The following is a 10,599-nucleotide window of genomic DNA, read 5'->3' as shown; positions in this document are numbered from 1 at the left end:
TGACTCTGAATGACTCACATAGTCCCAAGTATGTTCTCTTCAGTCTATCGACTTGAATAGAGATTCCTATGAAACTTAGACAATATAAAATAAGTCTAGTAAATTTAAATAACCTTCTATTTAGCTTTATTTTAATATTTCCCCACTTGCTTGGAAGTTATTCTGTTTGTAAAAGATGGATTTACAGTTTGATTATTTTTGTTAAATAATTAAATACATTTTTGGTTTATACATTATTGTGTTACTTTTATTACCTGAGATGTGTTTTGTTACTGCCATCATGATTTTAAATCATTTACTTCATGTGGCTATGCGTAGGAAGATTTCTGTTGGATCAAAATGTAATAGCAATTTAATTTAGTACAGGACTTTAGAAGCTTGGTCACATTCAATATATGAGTATGAAAGAAATTAAAAACTTAAGGAAACATTTTAAATATTGACAAGAGTTCTACTCTAAAAAGCATAAGGAATCTTATGGACTTTATACAACACATTTCACCATTTTATTAACTTGTTGTGGATTTATATATGTCTTAAATCACATAATGATTTGTAGCAAACTTGTAAGTACGGAACTCGTTATTTTATTCAGAGGTTTGACTTATTCATACAGATATGATTGTTTGACTAAATTTACAAATGACTGTCACACATGTGATATGCCAGATTTCAAAGGTCTGGTTGTTCAGCAATTGTGCAATTGATTTGTAGACTTGTGATTATCCATGCTTGGCTACTATCTTCTGTCTGACCTCAGGCAATTCTATGGTTTTCTCTTTTTTATCCATGCTCATTAAAGTACACACAGTGACACAAAACACTAGAAAGAGTCCTTTCCTTTATTCAAGCTCTTTTAATTAGTGATTGTTAAAATTGCAGGCACATGGTACTCACCACAGGTGAGTTCAGTTCCACAGTGCAGGAAAATAATCTGCTTGAAGTCTTATTATATCCAACTACTTCTAAAAGTTGCCAATCATTTTGTCCATCCCATTTAATGATTTCTATGTGGTATAAGCTATGACTTAGTACAGTTCTCTGCTTTTTCTGGAATAATTGGTTCATTATTAGAAAAGGGTGCTAATATTTTTGCCCACAACACTATGTATAAGACATTTTTCCTACACACCTAACATTATGTCAGCTCACTATGAAAAATGAATGTAATATATTTAAATGAATACAATCAGATTTTGTAGAAAACTAGAAAATGCATGAACTAAAAGTAAAAAGAAAAATCAAAAATAATAACAACACTAAAAATTAAATACGTAATAAATAAACAAAAGCAAACCAGTAACAAGTACATACATATTTATTTCTAATTGTTTAAGAACATATCTCTATATGCGTCCACATGGCCATGAGAAACACTCTTCTACAGTTCGGAACCTGCTCCTCTTCTGCATGCAGATGGATTTCCTCCATATCACTTTCATTGTTGGCACCTGTGTATGAGAAGATGCAAAACATTTAGTGTAACAATATATATGTTATCTAATATTTCTTTTTGTTTTCTTAATATAACATGACAAAAATCTAACATGACACATACTACATGGTTTCTGTGTATTAGTATATATAATTTGCAATTTGGTCAATGTTGTTGTTTCTATTTGCATCATATAAATGTATGTTATGTCTTTTGGCATTACAAATTGAACATGTTCTATTGCAAAACATAACTAGTCTGTCCTTGTAGGTCTATAATACTGAAGGTTCAAAAGATAGCACTACCTTTCCACATGTGGACTTATTTTTCTACATTTTATTTGTAATAAGCAAAATGGCATTTTTTCAGTTTATTGGTGATATAAAGTCGCGAACAAATGCAATTACTGGATTGAATAGAACCAAAATTATTCTGCAACTTTGGGGAAATATATTGAAGAATTTACAATAATATTTATTGCTGCATACATAAACACACTGTGCAACACTTTGCCATTAAATTCATGCAACATGTGAGATTTACATAATGTATTTAAATTTTTAGTGGCTCCTCCATCTGCAGCATTTTGTATTGCAAATTCCTCTGTGTTACATATTATAGGAGACATGTATGTGTATTCTGCAATAGAAAATGTAAATTAATTTGTATATATTTTTTTCTTTTCATACAAGCAAATTTAGTTGAATATATATGCAAACATATGTATGTTAATGTACAGATTTAAATATATATTCATAAATTATAAACATTTGAAATATCTGAAACATATAGAAATACTTCATATATTCATTAATGTTCTTACCCCTAATATCATATGACAATGATAAGTATTGACCATGTGTCCTGCAATATTAGTAGTAAAGTTAATATTGATTTATGGCTTGGATACTTTTCTTTTGTTCTTTAGAAATATTCCTGGAGACTGTTTGTGTCACTCCATCACCACTGGAGCTGATGAATAAAGTGGTCAATATAAAGATTTGTAAGGATCTTCCTCCTAATAACTCTATATGCTTCTACTGTGTATATTATTCCCTGAATTTAAATGTTCATGCTCAATATATCTATTTTGGTATTTCCCCACAAACTTGACCATCCTTATTTTATCAGATAATAATAATGTGCCTTGGTGTGAATTTACAAGACATTGTGGAAGACAGCACAAGACTATTTTTTGCATACATTCCCACCTGCCACTACACAAGTTACATTCAACCATAGAGAAACAAAGCATACATAGTATGTCAAAACAGCAAGGCTATAGCACCTCTAAGATACTTTACCAGGCAGTTGTAGTAGGGCACAAGTTGTTGAAATACCAAAAGAAAACTACATTCCACAAAAAAGGTAGAAATACTTGTTGAAAATGTTTTGGACATAAAGGGGGGGAATTCAATTTTCCCCAAATTAGCGGGACTCTAAATGTATTACCGTAATAACGGTAATTAAGCACATTATTACCTTAGTAACGGTAATAATGTTACTTTTACCAGTAGCGCGGCCAATTGAATTCCCCACAAAGTAACAAATGTCACAAAGGAAACTGAAATTTGTGCAGCTGTCAAGATGGAAATGTGGCAGTAAATCACTAATAAGATAAGTGCTGTTGCTCTTATAATATGAAGTGTGAATGAAATCAAAGGAAGTGGCAAGATTACAAAATGAGCTTAAAAATAAAACTGAGTAAACACTACAAACACAAGTGACACTGGTGGAGGACAACAGGAAGTACTATATCTTACACAAATTGATGTTAGAGCAGAATCTTGCTTGAATGTGTCCCAGATTATAATACTTTCTGAGGTTGACACAGATGTTGCGCTCACAGCTTCTTTAGCCAAAAATAATGTTGTTAATTATTATTTTTAGTTAATAGACATATTTTTCACTATTTGATAAGTGTGAAAGTGCTGCAAACAATGTGCTTATCACTGCATCATTGTGTTTTGTTTCCAACAATTATGAATGTGAAGAACACATTGATAAAAAATGAAGAGTCACAATCACAATCATACTTTGATCAATCTTATGAGCTAGAGCCATCAAAAAGTGAAAATGATAGAGGCAGCCCCTCCAGACTAGCAGCCAGAGCTATAAGAACTGCATACAGATTTTAATTGCTGGTAACAAATTATACATTCAACATGAACAATTTTGTAACAGACTAATATGCACATCTATTTAATAAAATATTTATTTAATAGCCATCTATATGCAGCTTATCTATGTGTTAGCTTCTACCATATCCCAGAATGCCTCATTACAAAGGGGTCGTGACTCCAAGCTCCTGGAAAACTATGACACCAGGTTGCATATGATGAATGGAATGGTGATGTTTTCTTTGGATGACAAGTCCCTTCTGTAGATAAGACGTATAAATCAAGTGTTCAGAGTGTGGGTGCTTGTTCAGCGAGGCACCAGGGGGTGACTTGATACTGCATTAACCTGTACCCTAAGTACACATTAAAACTAGTAATGAGAGCCAGAAATAGAGAGCATGTGAGTATGCTATTGGGGAGACTGCAGTGTGTAAGAAACAGATTCAGCTCTTAAGACAATTGATGTATTACAACCTGTAATGTGGTAAAGTGATTCCTACTGCTATGTGTTGTGATGAATTAATCTACATTGAGATCTACAGTTATTCTAACTGCAAAAAAACTTACTGCACTTAAGTGCAAAAACATAGGAGACTAAATAAATCTTTAACATTTATTTATTCAATTATAAGATGACCCCACGCCCATTATTTTTATTAGTGGTAATTGTGCATCTTTTCCCTGCTGCATCTTCAGAACATCTATTTATCTGTTCTCAAGCCTGGGGGTAAATGTATTAAGGTTCGATTTTTTTCAGCACTTTAAAAGCGCGGCAAACTGCGGGTGATAACTTGCGATTTTAGTCCTCAAGTCGCCAGATATATTAAACTGGAATTTTTACTCTGATCTTAAAAATCGCTGGTCATTTGTAGCGATTTGCTGCAACGTCAAAAACTACCGTGTTTAGCTAACTCTCCTGTGTTGTCCTCATCTAGCTGCGTGATTACCAAACACATCTCTGTTACACTGTCCTGACTATAAAGCCGGTGGTCCGGCGGCTGTAAAAAGTGTAAAAATAGATAAAAGTTAAAAAAAAAGAAAAAAGCGTAAGAACCCCCTGCCCGAGCACTGTTAACCCTAGTGCTGCCAGCCTATTGCTGGGTATGTGAAAATCTGGGAAAAATTTGCGTGAGGTCCCCCGAGTTTCATATAGTCAACACTAGGCAAACCAGCTGTGCTGGGTGGCACTATAGCAGGGGGACACACGACAGGTGTCCCCCTGTTATAATGAAAACCAACCCCAGGCTGTTCAGCACTGGATTTCCTAGGGAGTGGGATCCACCAAAAATAAATGAGCGGGTCCCCCTCTAGGGACATCCAGCCCAATGCAGAAAGCACTAGGGCTCTTCCTACACACCTGAGTGGTGGGTGTAGGGTAATAATGGCGATTTAGTAGTTAAAAACAGGAACGGACATAATTTTCTATTGTGTAACTATAATTCCCAGCCAGCCCAAGCGCCATAAACAGTGTAGGCATGCTGATGCTTGTATAACTACAAGCACCAGCATACCCTTGGCAGCCAGGGCATGCTGGCACTTGGAGAACCACAAGTGCCAACATTGTTGAAGTATTTTTGAAGTACCTTTTGTGAGAGTACCAGCTCCCATAGGAAATGAAGGTAGAGCAGTTCTATTCCAGCAATAAGCTATCACTGGTCTCCACTGCTTAAAGCAGGGACACAGTTGCCTGATACCCCAGTAATTGTAAAATATTTGGCAAATTTCTAGTAAATTTCTGAAATTCAAGCAAATTCACAAATCAGTTGAAGCAATTCACCCATACCTACTCTTTACACAACACTTCAATTATTTTGTTTAGAACAATTATTTAATGCTGCAGTAGTTCAGGAATTGTGACACAGGAGGTTTTGAGAGCACTAGCATTAAATTTCCACTGGCTTCTTTGGCAGGAGATTATGGTATTTACTAATAGCCAGGGGTTAAAATCCCACAGAGTTCTAATACCATATTATGAGGCTGGTATTCTACTTTGATCTTTTCTTTCAGAATGCCTTTAATCTGAGTGCAAACAAATAGAGATGCTTGGGCTCGGTTTTCTGAAAACTAAGCCCACCCGAACTTCAGGGATCCGAGTAGGCTCGCGAGCTGGCTCGGTACTTTTACATGTTGTCGGATCTGAATCGTGACAAAACATCATTGTTACGTTGTCGGATCTCGCGGGTTTTGGATTCCATAAGTACCTCCCTATCCAGGAGTTCCAGTGCCATTGCTCAGACAGAAACAGGGGTAGCAGTGTTCTTGTCACTCTCCATTCACAAGTGACATTGCTCAGTGCCATTGCTAACACAGAAACATGGGTAACAGTGTTCTTGTCACTCTCCAGTGCCATTGCTCAGTGTCATTGCTCATACAGAAACAGGAGGGGTAGCAGTGTTCTTGTCACTTGACAAAAAATGACTGGAAATGACTGGAAATTAATGTTATTGAGGTTAATAATAATATAGGAACAAAAAATAGCCAATTTATGTTATTTTAGAAAAAAAAATTGTGATTTTAGAAAAAAATAGGGATCCAAAATCAAATTCATAACACGAAGTTAATCCAGATCCAAAACCAAAACCAAAACCAAAATACGGGGGTCAGTGAACATCTCTACAAACTAACCCTTCACAGCAATATCAAAGTTCAGCTAAAGTCTAAGTGGGCATGTATTAAATTGTGATATTTTTTTTGGTGCAGTTTGCAAACTGCCACAAACTGAAATTGTGAAGGCTGAAATATAAAAATGCATCCGAAGTATGGAGGTTTACAAACCCCTAAATGGCATTGTTTTTTGGTCAGAGGGCATGTTATATCTGGACGTGAAACATCTAGCTTTATTTTACAATTTTCCTATGTGGAGTGACTGGTGAGATGGACAGTGATCAGCTTAATAGACAGGTGCCATGCAGATACATTTATTAAAAATGACCAATTCCTTTACATTATCTAAGCAGCCTGGACTGTTCAGTATCAGGCTCTGACCAAAGGGAGGGTTTGAAAAAAAAATGTTTTGAATGTTATTGGGGCTGCTATTGTTGGTTACTATTGTGGCAATATATGTTCAAGCATGTACTTTCGTCCATGTGAGCACTTAGGTTAATATGCGTGGGATACCTGGAGGTCCTAATCAATCGTATTCAGTATTTGGCTGGTACTCTGTAGCTGAAAGGGTCTGATCATTTTTTCAGGAAGACTGAGTCTGATGCGAAACGGGCTGGATTGTTTTATGGTATGACAGGGAGAAACAGACTTGCTTTTAATTTGATTGTGTTACTGTATAGGCTGGTGCCTTTTGCCACTTTTAGATTATGTAGCGTTTTGCCCATCTTTATATTGTAAAGGAGTCATGAAATTAGGGTACCTTATGTCTATTTTGCCCTGCCGACCAGAGAGTGGTATGCGAGGGGTAGCCTGCAAAGACTCCCACACCAAGTCAGTGCTTAGTGGGCTACCTTTAGCCCTTTGCCCAGCCTAAGTATAGTGGATGTGTGAACACACTGTGTCTCACACCCAGGCAAATATCTAATAATATGATATTTAAAATTTATTAGTGAAAAACATTTTAAGAATGGGGTAATACAGTCATACTGCAGTGAATGTAACAGTAACATATCAGACATGCCTGTTTACCACAATGTTGTGGTGGCTTCTCTCCTAGTGCTGCTGACAATGCTTCTGCTTCACTGTCATTCTGCCGCTGCCTGACACACAAACCCACAAGATCTGCAGTCATACCAGCGAGAGACATAACATCTCACCAGTCTAGACATCCAGCTTGGAAAAACACAGCAGTACAGGGAGGATCACACACCATGCGGCAACCTGTGCTCTTTATATAGATCGAAAAGCTAGATCTATATAAAGAGCACATGTTGCTAAATTCGCCACCCCTGCCATAAATACAAATAATGTTTACGCAAGGTGGCCAATCTAGTAGAGGGAGCACATAACCCCGAGCCAAACAATCAGAATTAGGTTTGACTGGGCTAATGTGCAAGGCCTTTTTGCACATTCGGCTCAATTCTTCACTGGCTTTGTAAGAGACATAAACAGCATATAAAAGCTTCAACACAGAGACCACCACATAATAATATTTACTGTCAGGGGGAACCTCTGTTCACAGGAATCAATGAGTTATCTAAATGGGGATGCAAATAATATAAAACAATTTAATATAACAAATACACATTCATCTGTAATTGAACAAAGATTTGCATCATTTACATATTGCAAAACTATATTTAACACAGACAAACAAGGACCCTCTGATGTATCTTCAAGCCAGAAATGAGCTGCATTTTGCTGTAATCTACAATATGTCAGCAGCTATATTACACTTCCCACACTAAACAGACTTGCTTTCTGTAGGACACTGTTTAGTTTAGTAAATGTAATTAAGCTGCAATATTAATTTATATTGCTCATGTGGCACTGACAGATGAAGGCCCAAAGCAGAGGAATTCATGTAGATAACATTGTTGACCAGAACTGAAGTAGAGATTGATCATTGCAAAAAAAAAAACGATGTGAAGAAAACTATTTTGGCATCTCTGCACTTGTGACTACCATTAACATTAACTCACTGGCCTACATAAGAAGAACCAAACATCATCATCATCATTAGTTATTTATATAGCGCCACTAATTACGTAGCGCTGTACAGAGAACTCATTCACATCAGCCCCTGCCCCAATTGGAGCTTACAGTCTAAATTCCCTAAGGTACACATACACACACACACACACACACACACACACACACACAGACACAGACAGAGAGACTAGGGTCAATTTTTTGATAGCAGCCAATTAACCTACCAGTATGTTTTTGGAATGTGGGAGGAAACCGGAGCACCCGGAGGAAACCCACACAAACACAGGGAGAACATATAAACTCCACACAGATAAGGCCATCACACCCCCAAATGCTCCTCATGGCTTCTGGCAACATTTTACCTAACACTGGGCCCTGTGCAATCCCCACTTTCTGCTTCCACTCCTTGTTCCTCCCCATTTTTCTATCCGCGTGTGAAGAAGCAGTCTCTTCTGAATGAGTCATCAGCGATGATATCATTGCAGTGCAGAATAATTGGTGTACTGGCGGCAATAGCACATGTCTGTGTAAAATGTATCACAGATATTTCTAGTGGGCAGCAAAGCTGCACACCTTCCCCCTTTAGTAATCTGAATTAGAAATCAAGATCAAGTTAATTTTACATCTTAAAAGGATACCAAGGCAACCTATAATAAAATTCCGCCTACCTTCGGTGGTGAATGTGGAGGAACACACGCTCATTCACTCACTCGCTTGCAAACAGGAATCAGAAAGGGAAACATCTTAAACCTTTATCTGGAGACTTTGCCTGGATTTCACATGGGCCCAAATGGGCACTGATAAATTGTTTGAACATGAGGAAATAAACTTAAATATGAGAAATATTATGCACTGTTTATTTCTAGTGTTTTGATGGTGAAACTATAGGATGATAGGAATTACATTGGGACAGCATGGAGGGCTGGTTTACATGGAGAGATCACATTTAGTTACCATCTCCAATGTGTGGGACATTCTCTGATTACACTGTTTGTGAGGACATAGTTTACCAAGACAATATGATGATGTGTTTAATGAAAAAGGTTAGATTGAACAAAATTATGTGACTGTGTGTAGATTGATTGTGTACATAAGTAGAAATGTACAGTGCTTAGACAGTGTTAGATTGAGCAAAAGTATGTGACTGTGAGTAGATTAGAGATGGTCACTGACCCCCGTGTTTTGGTTTTGGATTCGGTTTTGGATCTGGATTACCGTCGTGTTTTGGTTTTGGTTTTGGTTTTGCAAAACCGCCGTTGCGTGTTTTGGTTTTGGTTTTGTTTGGTTTTGTTTTGCTATTTTGTTGGAAAATACATGTTTTTGTGCCTAAAATAACCCAATTTAGTGCTCCAACTGTTTTAGAGATAAGTAATCTAATTGTTGAGGTAATAAATCATCCAAAAAAACTGTTTAATTCTTCGTTGGTAGGCCTTCATTTATTCTACACACAAAACAGATTGTCTTCCTCTCCATCTATGCATATTGGCAATGCAGCCATCGTCTTTGGATGTATATTACACCCTACACTTATAGTTAAATATGTAAAGAAATGGAAAAAGACAGTTTGCTTTCTGTCTCTCTAGGCCCCCCTCCACTTTTTTAAAAAAACAAAAAATTCAGCCATTATAGACTGTACAATATTAATTGACATGGAGAAAGCCAGTTTGGATTCTGTCTCTCTAGGCCCCCCTCCACTTGTATAAAATACTAATAAATTCAGCCGTTATATACTGTACAATATAAATTAAAATGGAGAAAGGCAGTTTGGTATCTGTCTGCATCAGATCCTCTCTCCACTAGGAGTAAAATAGAAAACTATTCAGCCGTTATATAATCTAGAATATAAATAGAAATTGAGAAAAGCAATTTGGTATCTGTCTGCATCATAATCATCAACATCATCATTAGCGCCCTCGTCGCATCCACAAATCTCCCCCTCATCCTCTTCTAATTCCAAAGTGGCATCCTCAATTTGGGTATCACCGGCTACACTCGGGCTATTAAGGCACACATCAGCAGAATGCTCACGATTAGACATCCCACTGTTGGATGGACTCTCCACAGGGATTGTTGTCATTTGTGAATCAGAGCAAATATTCTCCTGTAATGCCTCACTGTTATCTTGCAGCTCGGCTTTGACGCGTAACAGTAGTTGTGCACCAATTGTAGGCTGGGTAACTTTTTGGGATCTGCCACTAATACCCAAAGGTGAAGGCCTCATTCTCTCTTTGCCACTGCGTGTGTAGAATGGCATGCCTGCAATTTTTTTTTTATCGTCACTTAACTTTTGCTCAGTTACACTTCTTTTTCGCTTCAATACAGTAAAATTTTTTTTGGTTTTTGTTTTTTGCACTAATTTGGAAACACTCTGTTGTTTGACATCGCCTTGGCCAGATGACGTACTGGGAACACTAACATCAGGACTGGTGACAGAACCTGGTTGCTCAT

General features: G+C 37.0%; 1 protein-coding gene across 1 annotated transcript in view; it reads right to left on the bottom strand.

Moving 5' to 3' along the window:
• Positions 1 to 861: 861 nt before the first annotated feature.
• TAFA5 (TAFA chemokine like family member 5) overlaps positions 862 to 10,599 on the bottom strand; it is a 474,858-nt gene continuing 465,120 nt past the window's right edge. Inside the window, exon 4 of the mRNA XM_075208869.1 lies at positions 862 to 1,451. Coding sequence (XP_075064970.1) covers positions 1,347 to 1,451 — 105 coding nt within the window. The 3' untranslated portion in view covers positions 862 to 1,346. The remainder of the gene's footprint in view (positions 1,452 to 10,599) is intronic.

This window comes from Mixophyes fleayi, chromosome 4, assembly GCF_038048845.1.
Source record: "Mixophyes fleayi isolate aMixFle1 chromosome 4, aMixFle1.hap1, whole genome shotgun sequence".
Lineage (NCBI taxonomy): Eukaryota > Metazoa > Chordata > Amphibia > Anura > Limnodynastidae > Mixophyes > Mixophyes fleayi.
Note: the sequence above shows the minus strand (reverse complement) of the source record. Positions and strands in the feature narration are given on the sequence as shown.